This window comes from Meles meles, chromosome 8 (genome assembly GCF_922984935.1).
Source record: "Meles meles chromosome 8, mMelMel3.1 paternal haplotype, whole genome shotgun sequence".
In the NCBI taxonomy this organism is placed as follows: Eukaryota; Metazoa; Chordata; class Mammalia; order Carnivora; family Mustelidae; genus Meles; species Meles meles.
This window is the reverse complement of record NC_060073.1, coordinates 91,904,710-91,924,703: the sequence shown is the minus strand read 5'-3', so window position 1 is coordinate 91,924,703 and position 19,994 is coordinate 91,904,710. Positions and strand designations below refer to the sequence as shown.

Genomic DNA, 19,994 nt, shown 5'->3' with positions numbered 1-19,994 from the left:
AAATCAACACTGAAAAAACAATACAGTATTGGTGTAAAGAGAGAATATGTTTTAATAGGAAAAATAAGAGCATCTAGAAAGAGACCCACTAATGGTTAACTAATTTTTGACAAAGAAACCAAGATAATTCATTAGGGAAAGAATAGTGTTTTCCACAGATGGTGTTTAATTAACTGTACAGCCATTAGAAAAAAATAAATAAATCTCATTTCTTGAGACCTGCACTCCTAGTATGCACATAAATGAATTCACATGGATCTTATACCTAAAAAAATAAAATAAAATAGAAGCTAAATTTCTAAAACTTCTAGAAGAAAACATAGGAGATAATCTTGCAACTTGGAACTGCATCCTATTTTAGATAAGAAATAAAAAGCCAGACCTGTCTAATAAAATATTAATAAACTGGACTAAAAACTTTCTTTCTTTGAGAAGCACCATTAAGAAAAAGTGAAGGTTAGACACAGGCTAAGAAAAAGTATTCTCAGTATGTGATGTCAGACTTGTATCTAGAATATATTTATAACTATTACAACACAGTAATTAGAAGGTAGCCTAATTAAGAATAGTCAAACATTTCAACCAACACTTCCCAAAAAAAGATATACAAATGGCCAAAATGTACACAACAAAATTAACATCATTAAACATCAGAGAAATGCAAGTTAAAACCAGCATGGGCTTAATTCAATACACCTATTAGAAGAGGTAACATGTAAAAGATAGAAAATCATACACTAGCAAGTATGTGGACCAATTGTAATTCTTATGCAATAGTGAAGGGAATATACAATGGTAAAATCACTTTGGAGAGCAGTTTGGTGATTTCTTGCAAAGTTAAGTGTAAACCTACTATACGACTCATCAATTCTACCCCTAAGTATTTACCTAAGATAAATGAAAGCAAATATCCATGAGAAGATCTGAAAAAGAAATGTTCATAGCAACTGTATTCACAATAGTCAAAAAGCAGAAACAACCAAATGCCTGTCAACCAGCAAATGAGTAAACAAATATTGGTATATTTGATATACTACCATAATGGAATACTACTCAGCAATAAAAAGGAAAGAACTGTATACAACATGAATGAAACTCAAAAGCTGACTGAGAATATCCAGAAACAAAAGAGCACATATTCTAAGATCATATAAATGCTATATATTTTTCTAGAGTATAAATATATTGTGTAGGTGAATGCCAGAAGAAGTCTGGTTTATAGTTGCAGAAAACAGATTAATGCTTGTCTCAGATTGGGACAGGGATAAGGTTTGAGTCTGAAAATAGGGAATTTGCAGAATCAATGGTAATGTGCTAGTGTGCTCTATCTTAATTAGAGTGGTGGTTTTAGAGATTTATAAATTTGTCAAAACTCACTAATCATGGATGGACCTTGAGGGCATTATGCTAAGTGAAATAAATCAGACAGAGAAAGACAAATACTGTATGATCCCCAGTATATGTGGAATCTAAAGAAAGAGTTGAACTCCTAGAAAACGAGGTCAGAGTTGTGGTTGCCAGAGGCAGGGATTGGGAGGTGGGGGAATTGGGTGAAAGTGGTCAAAGGTACAAATTTCCAGCTATAAGATTAATAAGAACAAGGAATGTAATGCATGCCATAATGACTATATTTAACACTGCTCCATGGTCTAACCAAAAATTGCTAAGAGGGTAAAATCCTAAAACTTCTATTTACGAGGAAAAAAATACTTCCATAACAATATGAGGTGACAGATGTTTACTAAACTTATTGTGGTGATCGTTCCACAAAATATCTATTTCACGTCATTATGGTATCTGCCTTAAAGTTACAGTTTTATGAGTTTTATACATTTTATGAGTTTTAATTATATCCTAATAATCCTGGAAGAAAAAAAATCTAACTTAAAATGGGTACATTTTATTTTATGTAAATTATAACCAAACAAAACCTGATTTTATAAAAAGTCCGATTATAAAAAACCTGATTTTATAAAAAACCCTCTCTTCACTATCTACTTAGCAATTGGTGATTTTTTCATACACTACCTAAATCTCATCTGACAAGAGTTTCATGGGGACAATAAAGAATGTAAAACAAAGTACAGATGTTTTCTTGGTTCTTAGGCTTTATGCTGATCAAGATAATAAGCAGAGCTACAGAATGACGAAGTTGAAAAGCTACATTTACTGACCTGAAAAAGATGAAAAGTTTACTACTGAAGGAAGAGGCCAGATAGACAGTTGAGTTAAGAAAGCAGATACTTGGGGTGCCTGGGTGGCTCAGTGGTTTAAGCCTCTGCCTTCGGCTCAGGTCATGATCTCAGGGTCCTGGGATCGAGCCCCGCATTGGGCTCTCTGCTCAGTGGGGAGCCTGTTTCTCCCTCTCTCTCTGCCTGCCGCTCTGCCTACTTGTGACCTCTCTCTCTGTCAAATAAATAAATAAAATGTTAAAAAAAAAAGAAAGAAAGCGGAGACTGGATCACCTAGTGTTTTTTGGAGTGAAATGTAGAGAAAAGAGTAATAAAACACATCATTCAACTGCTTTATTATCTGTTGTATAACACATGTTGGCTCCACTTTGAAAGATTTTGGTAAAGACTTAGCTTACTTTAGAATGCTTTTTTTCTCCCTTGATGAGTGTCACCAAATCTATGTCCTTATAATGCAATGTCATAGTTGGACCAGCTACAAGCGATTCAACAATTTTATTTAGGTTACAATAATTTCACACTTTCTGCTCCAGCAATACTAAACTGTTTCTATATGTCCAGTGACAGACACCATGCTAGTTCTCATTTTCCTGTCTTTCGTCTTGCTTTCCCCACTGCCTGGGATATTCTTCTTCCCTTCTACCCCGCTCATATTGTTCTTGTTGCTTGGCTAACTCTTAACTTTAAAGATTCAGGTTAATAGTCACCTCTTCTAGGAAGCAATCCCTGATGTCCCTGTGTTTCCCAATTGGAGTTAGATGACCCTCTCTTAATACAGAACATTTTGAATGTGTTACTAATGCACCTTCCACGCTGTGCTGTCATTATACGTTACTATGCCTGTGCCTTACTAAATATGAGCTCCTTGAGGGAAAGTATAATGTTGTTTACCTTTCTAACCTCCATGTCAAGCACAGTACCTGACTTGTAGGTACTCAACAACCTTTCTTGAATGGTTGAATGGGTGCATAAATAAATAATTGAAAGAATATTGTTTCCAGCTGCAATCAATTTAGCCAGGCTTCTGTTTCCTCCTCTAAAATGTGTATTCCTAATCCCTGTTTTTTTGTATGTGTTGTGTTTATATTCTATCATTTTATTTTTTATCATTTTATTGTTTTATTTTTCTGTCTGTGCTTTGACAGACCTTTGTGAAAGCCAAATGCGATTAAGTCAAAGTGGCAGCCCAGTAAATTTAAGGGACGTCATCAGTGATAACAATGTCAGCAATGATGACAGGGTGACTGTGGTGTTTTATGGGATTGAAACTTATAGTCAAAGCATGCAAACAATGAGAAATCCGGAGAATCCAGCAAAGATGGGAAGCTCAGCAGGTACGAATGATCAGAAATAGCCAAGGGGGAAGTCCAGCGAAACAGAGCTGGAATGATCAATACTTCTCAAGAGTGAAGGCAGAGGTGGTGAGGACACAGGTCAGGTGATTTGAGGCAGCAACACCGGAGACAGGGAAATCAGGCCAGCCCCCTGTGTCAGCACAGATGCTATCTCCCTGTCCTCTTTTTGGGTTCTTGCTAGCAACTGGAGGGTCTGGGCTCCAGGTAGAGGCAGCACCTGAGACTCTGGGCACATTACACCTTGAGCAGTACCGGAGATTCTCAAATCATCCTTCAAAGTGTTATGGCCAACCTGCCTTTTTCCCCACTGTTTTCATGCCCCCCTCCCCCAAGACAGAAAATGCTTCTGGAAATATATCTGGAGTGTTTTGGGCAAATTAGAGCTGAGTCAGGAGTAAGAAGCTTAAGAGAATGGTGCTCAGGAAGGGAGGGGACGATAGCACTGGGGTACAGCCCAGCCCAGGAGGATGAAACTCCAAATATGTTGCTGTGTGACGTCACAGACCTCCTTATGTCCCCCGAGGCACTGAAAGGAAAGCTCATTTCTTCATTAGCAGTGCTGGCAATGTCCTTACTGCCCTTAAGGGAAACAAACCCTTTCACTGCAGATGTAGTTACTGCATTCTGTTCCAGTTGTGCAGGGACAAATGAGAATGGGCTCAGTGGAGCAGGCAGGGCCCTCCAGAGGCCTGGGAAGAAAGCTTTTCCCAGCACCCACGGTGTAGAGAACAGAGGTGAGGGGAGCAGAGCTTGCGGGGGGCGGGGGGGGGGAGAAAGAGAACTGGGGAAGCAGAGAACTGCTTGTTCTGATTATATCAGGTACTTTATAAACATTCCTCTTAGGAAGCAAAATCATCCAGAGTATCATTAAAAACAAACCACTTCCAGTGCCCCAGGGGGGTTACGCTCACCACTAAGCGGTTCTGGAGTGGAGAAATTGTTGATAGTACAAGAAAGAAATAAGGGAAGTGGGGAGCAAAAGCATAAAGAAAAGGCAGAAAAGGCTTCTGTGATTGTCTCCTTTGACTAATGAGGCTTTGCAGGCCACCAGGAGGGGCAGAGTTGGGGCCCTTATGTTATGCTTCAGGTGTTCTGTGGGAGGTCAGATTCCCTCACCTCCTCCCTCACTCAACTCCAATTCTCCTTTGTGTGTGAGTCAGTCATGGCCTCCAGCTGGGAAGCTCAGATTCAAAGTCACAATCAACTACTTTTGCTTAATGAGATCAGTTTCCCTTGATCCTACTTATGTCCGGTGGTTATCTCCTCTCAGATGCTGGAACATTTGCAAGACTTGGAAGGTCCCCATTTCAATTAAAATCCTCCAAGCAACTGCCTGTTTCCTTCTTCTCTCCCTCCCTCCTCTGAATCTCACACAAAGAGAGGCAGCTAATTAAGCATGGTTGCTACATTTGAATGGGGGGGGCAGGGAGGGAAGAATGTCCCCCCTCCACCACCGTTTCACACTTCAGCCTCCATCATGCTGGAGATAAGACCCAGCACAACTGGAAGCTTGTGATGGCAGGTACTTTGAGAAAGGAGACAGGAGGAAAGGAGCACCCCTCTGATGCTTGAATGGCTGTTGGGCACTTGGATGTACTGAGGTGGTGATGGCCTTCCAGTGTTGATTGCTATAGAATTCAGGGCCAGAGTCCACATGTCTTTTTTTGGCCTGATTCTAGCTGGTGTGGGCGTGGAATCCTCTGGGCAACCCACCTAGAGCTCCTTGGTCAACTCCCAGGGTCTTCTCCAACCCATGATAAAGACAGTGGCCTTGGGGCGCCTGGGTGGTTCAGTGAGTTAAGCCGCTGCCTTTGGCTCAGGTCATGATCTCAGGGTCCTGGGATCGAGTCCCGCATCGGGCTCCCTGCCGAGCAGGGAGCCTGCTTCCCTCTCTCTCTCTCTGCCTGCCTCTCTGCCTACTTGTGATCTCTCTCTCTCTCTCTCTCTCTCTCGCTGTCAAATAAATAAATAAAATCTTTAAAAAAAAAAAAAAAAAAAAAAAGACAGTGGCCTTACAAAGTTAATCAGGACCCCAGGCAGTCCTGTCCCTCTCTTTGATATACAAAAGAGACTTTCTTAGAGGTGGTTTGGCTACAACCATATTGCACAGCAATGTTATGAATGTTACATTTACATATCCCTCCCAAACCCCACACTAGGTGTACAGCTGGAACTTGTAACATACTGCCTTGTACATCACATGGTGGATTTAATCAGAACCACATTGGCTGTAAGTGGTAGAAACCCAACTTGAGGTAGTTTGAGTGAGAAAAGGTGATTTGTAGCAACTTTTGCGCTAAAGATGTAGAGATTTTTAGAAGAAGTAAATGGCTGGGGGGTGGGGTGGGGTTGGGGAGGGCATATTAAGCACAGCAAGGACACCCAGCTGGTCCTGAAAGTCCTTTGAATCTAACCTCGAGGGTGCTCATCCAGGAGGAAGGTAGAAACAAACCTCTCTGAGGTTCCTTCAACATCTGGCCAGATGAAGGAGTCAGGATCGAAATTAAACACACTATCTCCGGAGGTGGCTGCAGTTTGTTAGTGTGGAACCAGGCTGCTTATTATTTTCTATTGAAGCCTAGGATTTCTATTCAGCAGCAAGAGTCACTGTGGACCCACTGCTGAGGCCAATTAGATCTACAGAACTTGTAAAGCTGGTCTCAATTTTATCAGTGTCCGACTGATTTCAATAGCATAATTTGATATAGCAATTGCGTAGAGAAGGCTTTACAACAGACGGCAGGCAGCATTGGATGCCTTTCCAATTCTAATTTTACTTTTGAGCTAGTTGGGCTTTTCACTTGCTATGATACATGTTAATATCCATTCTTATATTATAATCTAAAAAGTATTTGGAATAGATATCAAATTCCATTCTCTCTTCCTCCATAAGGGAAGCATATTATGACTAACTCTTTTCTGGCTTATAGGTGGGGAAATTGAGACAGAGGTTTAGTGGTTTGCCAGATTTACATAGAAAATGAATAGGTCAGAAATGAAATCTTCCTAGTTAAATCTGATACATGAACATCTCATTTCTTAGCTCTTTTACTTGCAACTTTCTTTGTATTTTCTAGAGCTCCTGGAATAAAGACCAGACTTTGAAGGGCTCTGTGTGATCTGGCCCCTAACTACCTATTCTTAGACTAGCTTTTTACACTGTCTCTCCAGCTTTTTACACATTCATGACACAGTTTTGTTTCTCTAAGAGCCACACTCCCTCTCACCTCAGGGCATTTGTCCATGCTGTTCTCCCTCACCTGGAAAGTTTCTATACAGCCCAGCCCCAAGGCATACACATATCCCTGTCACTATCCCTAGTTAACTTCCATTCATCTTTCTATATCAGCTCAAGCATCAATATCTCAAGAGAGATTTAGCTAGACTAGCACATGCCTCCCTGCTGCCCATTGTCACAGCAGTTACCACACTTTGAACTTACATATTCTTGATGATCAGTTTAATGACTATCCCTGACTAGACTATAAGCTTCATAAGAGCAAGAATCACATCTATCATACACACCATTGTTGCCATAAGAGCAAGTGAACATCTTAAACCATCAAATGAATGAATGAATTCATGAGCAGAGATAAAATGACATCAAACAGCATTTCCAATTCCAATTTTACATGTGAATTAGTTGAGCTTTCCACTTGGTATGATACATGTTAATATCCATTATTATTTTTATAATCTAAAAAAGCCCAGCAAAGAGGCTAAACATTACTTCACTGTAAGACTAATTTCCTGCTGCCCCATTTCCAATATACAGTTTCTCAACTCAGTGTGAGGAGTGCGAGTAGCTTGCCATGCCCTCCCCTTGCTCACACAAAAGAACTCCAGCCTCCCAAGGAAGAGATTCTCAGAAATTTATGACTCAATCAACTCACCCAAAAGGAGCATAAATGGGATTAGTTTTAATATTGTTAAGTTGCAAAAATACAAGCATATGTGCATGCCAAAGCGAAAATGTACGCAAGCAAAGGGGGAAAACATATGGGTACCCATATGGTGAAAAGCGCATTGCTAGACCTTCATACACTTCTCATTTACAACAAGAACCAAAGTTAGTGAACATAAATTTGCTTTGCAAAAATGTGAGAGGAACAGCTTGTTTGCCCATAACTGTTCCACTGAGCAAGATATGTATAACCTTGATTTCTCATCTCAGACACCTCTTTCTCACACTCTGGGGATTAATTAGGCTCGAAACACGACTTCAGATTAGAAACAAGGATCCTGGCTGCCTTGGAGAGGGACAAAGAAGTAGTAGCTTGACTGGATGATTCAGAGGGTCAACTAATAGGCAATTCTTAATAGTGGCTGGAACTTGTACCTAGGATGGCTTAGAAGAGAAATGAGGTTGGTAGGTCTCAGCGGGTTGATTTTAATTGAAGCAGAGAAACAACAGGGACCTACAGCAGACGGCAGCATGAATGTGGGTTTCATTTGGAGGCTGTGCTTTCCTTAGAACAATCCTGAGTGTAGCTAGAAAGTACCTACATGTGGGAAGGTAGATGTGGAGTTAGGAAGGGAAATATAAGAACATGAGTAATGGTCAAACTACTGAGTGAGCACTCTTGTGTTCCCCAGATAACAAGCAGAATTTGATAAAATATATCATGTTATATTGTACCCGTTCCCATTGCAAGCTATGGGCACCATCTTTGTAGGGTATAAAGATCTCTAGATTTAAACAGTGGGAGCTAGGCCCCTTTCATATATCCACCACCTTAGTAAGCTGAGAGCCATTGACCATTACTCAAACTTCCCGAGTGTTTTCCATACCTATGGAATAAGTAAATATTCTTTTTGACCTGTATGAGAGAGTTGCTATAAACTCACTTGAAATGATGCCTGTGGCAATATTTTATAAATAATAAATTCCTATATAAGCATGCTAGTGGAACCCTATGAATTCATTTTATCATTTCTATTTTTTTTAACTTTCTTATTTTGAAATACTTATTGACTCACAAGAAGTTGCAAAAATAACAGACGTCCCATGTGACCAGCTTCCCCAGCGGTGGCATCTTATATAACAGAAAACTTTATCTGAACCAGGTTACTGATATGGACACAATGCAATTAACTACACTATGAAGCTTGCTTAGATCTCACCAGATTTTGCAGGCACTCCCTGCTATTGTCTTCACATATAATTCCATGACATTTCATCACTGCAGAGCAACTCCTTTATGGTGCTCTTCCCCTTCCTTGCCCAAACCTCTGGCAACCACTCACCTGTTTTTTATAAATTCTATAAATCTTTATAATTTTGCCATTTTGAGAATGTTATAACAGTAGGGTAATCAGGATGCAACCTTTTGAGACTGACTCCTTTCATCTGGTGTAATACCTACCCTAAGATCCATCCACGTTTTTGTGTGTATTTCGAATTCATCACTTTTTAATGGCTAAATATTAACATCCCATCATGTGCATGTACCACAGTTTGTTTAACCATTCTCCCACTGAAGGATATTTGGATTGTTTCTAATTTTAGTTACTACAAATAAGATTATGTTGTTCTGAATTTTTCAGGTGGACCAGAGGGACAATGAGTTGCTAATGAATGACCTAAGACTGTCAAGGGATAAGAAGTAGGAATGGGTAAAATAACAGGAATAATCATAAACAATAAAAAAGACGTAGTGATGAATATGAGTACTTTTCCCTCAGGGCAGCTAGGGTATTAAATGACTTGAAACGACCCCATTTTGCAGTCTAGGAGGTCAAATATAGGAAGTGGCTTTCCTAAAGTAACTGAGAATGTTAACTGCTTGGGTGAAACTTCATCTCAGGTCTGTAAGAATTTGAAGTGCATGTTCAGTCTAAGGTAAAACCACCAGCCACAGGGATTAACATCTACACAGGAGTATAGGTTTAGGCTGTTTTTATTTAGAACGTTAAGGACTTGACAAATTCTTTCAAGATATGCCTCTTAGGAATTTTTCACAAGAAAAGTAAGGGCTGTAGGGGTGCCTGGATTGCTCAGTTGGTTGGGTGTCTGTCTGCCTTCTGCTCAGGTCATGATCCCAGGGTCTTGGGATCAAGCTCCACATCGGGCTCCCTGCTAAGCTGGAGCCTGCTTTTCCCTCTCCTGCTCCTCCTGCTTGTGGTCTCTCTCTCTCTCTCTCTTTCCCTATATCAAATAAATAAATAAAATCTTGAAGAAAAAAGAAAAAAAAAACAACACCTAAGGGCTGTAGTAGAAACAGTCTTGAACTAACATATTATATGACTTCAACATCTAGCAAAGTGAATAGAAGATAGAAAAGTGCTGCCCAAGGAGGTCAGAACCATGCGGAATGGTATCACAAGTGTTAACTCTCTTAACTTAACCCTTTGTAGTCACATCTCTGCAATTCACTCACCTAGGAAACTCATATATCTAAAACAAAAGCCAAACAGGGTTTTCCCCAGAACAACTATCCACAGTGTCTTTTATCACACTCACAAATGCTCATGCCCTTTCCTCCGAAAAGGTTCTCTCCCACCACTACATTCATATTTGGGACTAACCAACTTGGTTTATATAGATTCTTGCTCATGACAAATCAGAAGGAAATAATCAGAAGAAATGTGGCTGGCAAAGGCTGGTATGCTGACTTTAGGAAGAACTGACAACTAATAGTCATTTGGAGAGAAGGAAGGAAAAATACCAGAACTATAAAAAACAGACACAAGAATTTAAAAAAATATATGTTAGAACCTTATTCCTGGCTATTCCAGCCTCCAAATGTTAAGATACAAACAATTGATATATGGGGCGCCTGGGTGGCTCAGTGGTTTAAGCCGCTGCCTTCAGCTCAGGTCATGATCTCAGGGTCCTGGGATCGAGTCCCACATCGGGCTCTCTGCTCAGCAGGGAGCCTGCTTCCCTCTCACTCTCTCTGCCTACTTGTGACCTCTCTCTGTCAAATAAATAAATAAAATCTTTAAAAAAAAAAATTGATATGCATGATGCTGATGTTACATTGTAAAGATGAGGCCAAATAGTATTCACTGTACTCAAGGAAACAGAGGAGAACATAATACATTTTTAAAATGTTTCCATTAAAAATGACTCAAGTCAATGATAAAGGAGTCAGCTTCGGTTACCTGGAAAATTCACTTCTGTGAAATAACTCATTCGCTTGCTCCCTGAGGTATTACTGTATATGAGTAGATTGTAGGAGCAACTCACTCACAGGTGAATAGATGTCATCTTAAAATCTCCATGGAGAGGAAACAGAAAAGAAGACTTTATTATTTTCCCCGAACATCTGGCCTTTCCAAATATGTCAATGGAAATGGGGCCAGGTGTGTAACACATTCTAGTGGATTACAAAGGCATTGTAAGAGGGAAAGACAACGCTCCTTAGAACACAACAGCCTGTACTGTTTCCTCCATCACACCCACCTGTGCAACTTTGGTTTAAGAGACAAAGAAACTTTGGTTTCACATTATTCAAGTGCAGCTTAGTTTCCACATTATTCATGGTTTTACATTCATAAGCCTTCCAATGATTGCTGGCCCAGCACCCTTTCTCCTGTCCTTCAGGAGGGGAAAAGAACATCATCCTTGGAACGTACCTGTTTTGCAATGTATTCCAAGCACACTGGCCACTTGCCAATCCACAATGCCTGCCTGTGTTGGGACCTGCCCACTCTTTTGGAGGGAAAATTCTTTGAGGCAGGAGCCTGTGAATCCATCATTATTTTAATTCCTAAGCTGGAGGTCACTTGGTACAGATTTTTATGTTCCTGAAGGCTATTAAACAAGTTCTGTATTCTGTAGCAAATCCACATAAATTTATGTTTTTTTAAAAACCCATTATCTGCTCCTGAAAATAAATTAAATATAACTTTTTATATCTGAAGCTAAATAAATACATGGAAAAATGCTCAGTGGTTTGCATATCAATTGCAAAACCCCTGAATGTATGTTTACATAGCACTTTTCTTTGAGATGTTTGCAATGCTTAATAATCATGATCCTGTAACAATCTCAAGTTTTCCTTGGAGGTGAGGCAGATGTCCTCCAGGCAAACCTAGTTTCTGGGAATCCTAACACATCTGTCAACACCACCAAGGAAACTGGAAGTCAAGAGATCTCCAGTTAGATATCCAAGACTGGAGAATGGAAATGCTGGGGACACTTTGGATCCACATCTGGGATTTTGGTTATTTGTTTCAAAAATTTCACCTTACTTTCATAGGAAGGATTAGTTTTTGGTTCGTTTGTTTGTTTTCAAGTGAAAAATGGGCCTAAAAGACATAGTTCCTTCAAAGCGGTTACTGATAAAGTGGCAATGATGGGAGTATTTGAACCATGGAAATTTGGCAAATGCTACCAGGGCTCTTCTGCCTTCCCAGCCTCGGCCCCAATCAATTTTAAACATTTACCAGTATACTAAGATCTAAGACCCTCATTTTTTCAACTATATATCATTTCAGGTATAGATCATATTGAGCTGTTTTTTTTCCCTCTTCATTACATCTATTTACTTTTTATATTTCAGAGATTCCATATTGTTTCTGATTCACAGAGTCTTGCCATTATTTTTCTCTAGTGTGATAATGGATTTATTGGATCATTAGCTTTTACCTTTTTCCTGTAATTTCTAGGGATTGGCAGTGTATGTTTGGTCCATCTTTTTAAACTATAAGCATTATCACTATTCTTAATCTTTAATACTCTGCTCATTAAAATATTCCATTTCTAAATAAAAGTTTGTTTATTCACTTCTGTTATACAGATCCCTAAATTTAACCAAAAGTTTTCAAATCTTGTGTTATTTGCATTTTGGGAACACGGTTGTCCAGTGAACTAAATTCTCCAATGTAATCCTATTGGAATTTCAAAGGAAATGTCATTGCAACTTTTATTTCCTATTCTTGCATGCTAAATTAACCAGCAAATTGTTCTAAAAATGCTATTTGATGTTCAAGTTTTATTGGCTGCTCTTCTAAACCTTTAAAACAACCTCCCAGAGTCTCCTCAACTCTAAGTGAGAAGGAATCGCCTTCTAAAAATAAATAATGGCAGTCATCTGCAGATGCACACTTTAAACTTACAAACCCTCCAGGTTCCAAAGCTTTTCAAATTTGGAAAACAATGCTTTGAGTTTAAATGTTTAAATATCATGGAGAGAGGAGGAGAAAGACAATGGGGGAAGAAAGACAGCAAAGGGAAGTCTGAAGCTATAAAAAAGCAAAAGGCAAATGAAAGTAGATCATAGCCTGGGAGATTTGAAGAGCAGAGGAATCATTTAAATGCAGGGTTTTCTGAGCTTTTTTGAGGCTGAATTGTAACTATTATGTTGTATAAAAGATTGAGAATATGGATGAATTTCCGTTATTTTGAGGGAAACCTTACCAGTGTACCATTATAAGGTATTGCTTCAAAACACTTACACAAAGTCGAAATGCCTTTCAAAAGATTTCTAGGCTCAGAGAACTATGCATTTAGGATCAAATAAATGCATTTTGGGATTTCAAGCATTTATAAAAACCTCTGAATTTACCAAATACATAGAAATTGGCCAGATGTTTAGACATAGTTTTATATGTAATATAAATCCGAAATTGTCTCTCACTTCAAGCAAAATTCCCATGGGGCTTAGGTCTTTGGGAACATAAGCTTCTGCTTCATTTCCATTAAAGTTGGGCTTTGTGATGTCCCTCATGTATAGTGTAATATTCTTATCAACACTACTTTATAATATAGACATTTTGTGTTTCTTTATTGGAGGTCTGTATACAAAGAATGTTCAGAGGATTTATTAGCATTATCTTTCCCTACAACAAGGCTGGGGTTGTCACATGCATCTCTGTTCACATGGAGGACATGAGACCATTTAACTTTTCCCTTAAATGGTGCTCCTTGTAACAAATCTAGTCCTTCATCCAGGAAGTACTGCTTACATAAATTGTGTTATAAATTAGGGGCAAATTTTTAGGTATTTCTCTTATATTTATGTGGATATTTTTAAAGTTTCATTGAGATTTTAATTTGCTTACAATTAAATGTTCCCATTTTTTGTGTATCATTTGGCATTTTGACTTATGGAAGGGGCAACATAAGCAGCACCGTACTGAAGATATAAACATTTCCATCAGCTGAAAAAATTCCCTTGTGCCCCTTTGTAGTCACATCTCCCCAGATCCTTACTCCAGGTAACCACTGACTTGATTTCAATCACTATGACTTAGTTTTGCGTATTAAGTCATGCAGTAGGTAATTTTGTGTCTTGTTGATTTTGCTTGGCCTGTTTTTGAGAATCATCCATGTTGTTACATGCAGCAATGATTTGTTACTTTTACTTGCTGAGAAGGCATTTGCTTTTTAAATATACACAATTTATTTAATTGTTGAAGGTTTGAGGTTATTTCTAGTTTGAGACTATTATAAATAAAGCTGCCGTAACATTTATGTACAATGTATATTTGTAGACAGACATTTTCATTGATCTTTGGTGAACACTCAGGAGCAGAATTGGGGGTCATATGTTAAGTGTATGTTTAACTCTGTAACAAAGTGCCAAACTGTTTTCCATAGTGCTTTTAGCATTTTATAGTCCCAGAGTTAAAGTGTAAGAGTTTCAGTTTCTCCACATCCTCCCCAACATGTGATACTGTCAGGATTTGTTGTTGTTGTTGTTGTTGTTGTTTTTAAATTGGACAGTCTAGTAGTTGTGAGTAGAACCTCATTATGATTGAATTTTCATTTCTATGGTAAATATATTGCACAGATGTTCAGGCGCTTACTTTTTATTCATAGATCTTCTTACGTGAATTGTCTGTCAATTTTTTTGTTCACTTCAAGATGGATTTTTAGAATTATGTTGTAAGAATTCTTTTTTTTTTTTAAGATTTTTTATTTATTTGACAGAGAGAGATCACAAGTAGGCAGAGAGGCAGGCAGAGAGAGGGGAAGGAAGCAGGCTCCCTGCGGAACAGAGAGCCCGATATGGGGCTGGATCCCAGGACCCTGAGATCATGACCTGAGCCGAAGGCTGTGGCTTAACCACTGAGCCACCCAGGTGCCCCTGTTGTAAGAATTCTTCATGTAACTCAGATGAAACTCAAACATAATCGAGACAAAACCCAAAATTCTTTGTTTTTCCCAGTCTATGGCTTGTCTTTTCATTTATACTTAATGGCGTTTTTGATTTTGATGAAGTCATTATTAATTGAATTGCATTCCCCCATATTCCCCAAAAAAGATACTCTGACATTCTAACCCTAGTGCTGCAGAATGTGACCCTATTTGGAAATAGGGTCTTTATAAGTTTACCAAAATCAGATGAGGTCATTAGACTGGGCACTAATCTGATATGTTGGTGTCCCAATGAAGAAGGAAAATTGGATACCAAGAGAGGCACACAGGGAGAAGGTCATGTGACAATGAAGGCAGGAATCAGGGGGATACATCTACAAGTCAAGAAACACTAAAGCCTGCCAGCCAACCACCAGAAACTAATGGATATGCATTGGGCAGGTTCTCCCTCATAATCCTGGAAAGGAACCAACCTTACCTCCCTTTAATCACGGACATATAGCCTCCAGAACAGCAAGAAAATACATGTTTGTTGTTTAAGCCAAACCATTCGTAGTACTTTGTTACCACAGCCATGAGAAAATGATACAAAGCCAAATTTATTCTTGTTTTCTTCTTTTGTGGTAAGATCCTTTAATGTCCTAGCAAAATGTTCTCTATTTCAAGGTCATGAAGGTGTGTTCCTACGTTTTCCTCTAGATCTAGGTTATTTTTACATAACACACAGGCATACTCCACACCTTCTCCTGTTTCACTGAAGTTCATGCTATGCTTGGATTTTCTCATGCTTGAGGGAGCGTTTGTTTCCTATATAATTTCTAGAATTAATCATAGTTTCTAGTAATGTATAAATACATGAGGTGACTCTGTACCCATCTCTTCAAGTTCAACTTAGAGTAAGTTTTCGTTCCAAAGGGAAAAGGCCCACTGTTCTTTTGGTTCCCCTCCTACAGAGGTGGCGGTGATCATCACTGACACTGAATGCCAACCACTGAGTGCCCAGCACATGCATGCAGAGGGTACTTCACCGTTTCCATCATCCTTCTTCCACCCAGGTGGGCTATTGATGTATGGGTCAAATAGGTGTGGCTCTGGGGAAATGGTCTGAAAGTACTGAATAAGGAGATCTTTTTTTTCTTAAGGATGCATGGTAATACCAACATTTACAATGGGAATGCTAACCTTCTAGCACTCTTCTTAAAGAAAGGGCTAATGACCAACAGACCCATGCATCTCCACCTTAAGAAATTAGTATCTTTGTTTAAAGTGATGGTACCCCCATTTTTCTTGCCTGGGAAAACAGAAGTTTTCTGTGGTCATAAAAAGGACTGAGAAAATAATTCAGTACATTTTCTCTTTACAAATTTTTTTTTTTTTTTTGGAATGGAATACTCAGTGACTGATGCATGTGGTCTATTTGCTTTTGCACTACTATGTTACAAATACAGCATTGCTTTTTGAATCCTAAAGTTTTAGTGTGCTTTAGAATAAATTCTTCAATAGAATAATAGAATAACTCTGAAAAATTCCCAAAGGTAAAAACCTTACCCTTGACTGACAGATGTCTCCATGTCACAGTTGGCTCTGGTCTGCCAATAGCAAGACACAGCAGGGTCACACTGCTTCCCTCATTCACAGTGATGTCTGAGGAGATATTCATGATCTGGGGAGGAACTATAAAGAAACAAAGGAGAAACGAAATACATGAGGATGATTCTTTGCACTCAAAAGGAGGTGTAAGCCTACAAATATTTGCATAACATGCTTTTATGATAAGTATTAGTCTCAACGATAATGTTCAGATTGCTTGATTTGCCAGCAAGGTGGTGCACTGCTAGGGCTCAAACCTGGCTCTCCCAGGAACATGGCAAAAACAAATACTTCCATTGCTTTGCTTTCCTCTTCTTTTCTTCATTTCCTACCTGAAAAGATATGACTCATCCCTCAAGGGACTTCAAAGATCACCTCCCCTCTGCAGTTTTCCCTCACTTCTCCACAAATCTGAGAAGAGAATCACCTCCCTCTCTCCCTGTGGTATGTGGTGTCTCAGCTGATTTTTTTCATGCCTCTCTTTTTAGTTAGTTCCTCAAGGATAAGGATGGAGTGGCATGCATCTCTATTTCCTCATTGTCTAGCACAAGGCTGCCAAAGGGTCCTGCTTAATTCCTTTTGGAAAGAAAGAACCAAAGAACAATGGAGCAAATCCCAAAACTATGGGGTGGAGTCAGGGGGGCCAGATCTCAAAGCTTTTAATGGAGGATTTCAGATATCTAAACCTTTCTTCTCTGTTATGTTTCAGATTCTCTGAAGGATGGCAAGAGAGGAGGCTCAAAGTCTACAACTATGCTGATTTATTCAAACTGCCATTTTAATGAAAAAATATTAATTACCAAACAGGTAGAGTACTGGTAGGTTCCAAACCACTCAGAGTCAGTGGCAAAGGAGAATTATGGCTGATGCTTGATTCAGACAACTCTGCTGCCAGGAGTTTTATGCTGCTGAGACCTTAGAGTTAAGTCTTTTCCAGGAGAAGTCATAAGTAACATGTAGAACATTTGACTTCTTAAGGGAATCCACATTAGCAAATAAATAAAAATTGCCTATCATATAAATCTGCCATATTTTGGATTATTTCTGCATTAGGATTTGGCCTGAAATTTCATTGCACATATTTTATCCAAATACACACTGGGAAAAAATAGTGTGCATTCTAACTACACTGCATTCTCTTGAGATAACTGTACTACCTGTTTTTCAGTATTTTCTAGCTTGTTAAAAAATAGTTCTGGGTAGAAATGTCAATACTTTTTTCACTTTTAAAAAGCAACAACTTCAGTGCACCTTCCACACTATTCTCAGAATAATGTCTGCTTTAGCTGGATGTGTTGGGCCCTCTGAAGTTCCTTCTCTAGACCCAGGAGTCTCCCTGGTGCTGGTGTTAAGATGGACACAGCTCAGGGGAGGGGGTTGTACAGTCAGGTTCTTAGAGGATAATTTAGTGTCCAGGACCAGATCTTCCAACACAAGCCCCAGTTCAGAATCACCAATTCTGTACATGCTATGTTTCATCTGATAGTTCAAGGGGTCCTGGCTTGTAAAATTCCATGGGAATTTAGCATAACTGCCTCATTCGCTAGGTACTCAGCCAATGTCACCCATTAGGATGTTAGTTCCTGGAGTGCAATTGCAAAATTAATCCACACTCCCACCAAGCCCCAGGCAGTGCTGACTGCACCCCCCACCCCACCCCAGCACTTTGAGAATGGCCCTGCCACTTTCTCAAAGGAGGAAAGATAAGTATAGCTTTAAGGGTGTGTACACCAAGAAGAAAGGAAGCACAAAGAGTGAACTGTGAGGAAAAAAAGTTCTTTCTTTTCTCAATTATGATACTGTTATTATTAATATGTACAATGCAATAATGTATGTTAACACAAAATGCTTGTTTTCAAGTTGCACGTATATTATTTTATGGCTACTTTACAAGTTATGAAATAAATATTCTCACTATTGAAAACGAAAACAAAATTGAGGCCAGGGGAGAGTTAAGTAAATTACCCAAAAGGACATGGCCAGTAAATGGCAGAATTCTTTCCATCAGATTAAGCGGCTTCTTTGTTTGTCTTATCAATACCCCAAACACAGTGTTTATATTTGTCTATTTTGTTTTCTCTGCTTTGAATGATCTCCCAGTGCCTCATCCCTCACAGCACTTAACCCTAATGAACAAAACCACCTCCTTCCAGTTGCTTCCCCAGCACAATGCATAGCACTGAGGGGAGGAGCCCATTTTAATCATTTTTGTTAATCCAGGGCCTGCTACTGGCAAGCAGCACCTCCCGAGAGCAGCTCTCAATGCTTCCAATTTAAGTTTAAATCTGAATTGAATTTGATAATACTTTTAATGGCCCTCCCTTTGTTAGCATGACAAATTTTTTGAAGAAAGGAATACTTGAAAATGAATAAATGCTTCTACCTATTTTGACAGGAGACCTTTGTTCCATTTGCAGACACTTATTTGTGGCAAATGGATCTGTTTCTAAGTATCTATAAATCTACGTGTCAATCTATGTATCTATGTATCTATCCATTTATCTATCTATATAACTAGTGTTTATGGTTATATAGGTAAACACAAAAAGGTACAAGTCTTAACCAAAATATTAAAATCACTCACAAAAAATGGTAGGACTCACACAAGTCTAATTAGAAGATGACAAATAGCACAGTGTGTTTTAGTCACAGCTGCAGACATGAAGGGCCCCCAGCCCTGCCAAGAGTGCACGCATCAGTTCTCTTTTCATTGATGGTGGTGGCTACAACCCCTCATATGGTTGTGCAGATTGTTCAGTGCATGAATTGTGGTCCTTTATGATAAGTAAATTAAAAAAATAGTTCAATAGATATAGACACATAAACACACACATATATATATATACACACACATAAATAAAATACTGTCTGACACTCTATATATCTGTATACATACACACACATACACATGCACACATATGTGTGTATATATTACATACATATATATACATATATATGAGAGATAATATTTTATCAGATAGCAATCAGAGGAAGAGCAGGTTTCCAAAGTATCTTAGGGTTCCGGGTTATCATGAGGTATTTATACATTCTTTCTTTAGCCTTAGCATGACCAGCTGCTCTTAAACACAAAATACATCTCGAACCTGTCCTATACACTCCACTCATACTGCCATTGGTTGTAGTTGAGAAGCTTATTGTCTTCAGCTTTGGATATTACAGAAGTCTCTTCATTTCTCAACCTGCCACCATTTTATAATTCAAACTCTATAAACCTACTACAATCACCTCTTAAATATTCTTCTACCTAACACCCCAAATATCTGCCCCTGTCTAAGACTGGAAAGTCCAAACTTCTTAACAGGATTTACAAAACCATTCATAGTCTGGCCATAGTTTAACTACAGGTCCCTGCTCTAACAAGTAGTCCTCTGCCCCCCAACTTCTCTCATCTTTGTGCCTTTACACGTATTATTCCTTCTGCTGGGGAAGTGCTTTCCCACTTCTCTGCCACATGAAATCCTCATCCTTCACTCAGTTCAACTCAACTCAAACATGAGCTCCTTTATGATGTCTTAGCTGCTCTCTCTTCTGTTCCCAAGGCATTCTTGTTTATGTCTTTATCATACAATTTATCTTTGCAACGGAGCTATTCCATGGAAGGGATCTGCTATATTTATCCTCCTATTCCTATTATAAAAAACCAAAACCTGACGTGTAGTAGCATCCTTTTCCCACTTAATGTAATATATGAATGCATAGGTTTTTAAATTGGATATCTTATAATCTGTCAAGTGTTTTCCATCTTAGAGATCTGACATTTGCCCTTTCTTCTTCCTGATACCCCCC

General features: G+C 38.9%; 1 protein-coding gene across 5 annotated transcripts in view; it reads right to left on the bottom strand.

The window, feature by feature from the left end:
* Positions 1–19,994, bottom strand: part of OPCML (opioid binding protein/cell adhesion molecule like) — a 1,111,761-nt gene that overhangs the window by 95,407 nt on the left and 996,360 nt on the right. For all 5 annotated transcript variants that reach the window (XM_046015661.1, XM_046015659.1, XM_046015662.1 and 2 more), the window contains one exon: positions 16,146–16,271. In XM_046015661.1, the coding sequence (XP_045871617.1) occupies positions 16,146–16,271 (126 nt within the window). The remainder of the gene's footprint in view (positions 1–16,145; positions 16,272–19,994) is intronic.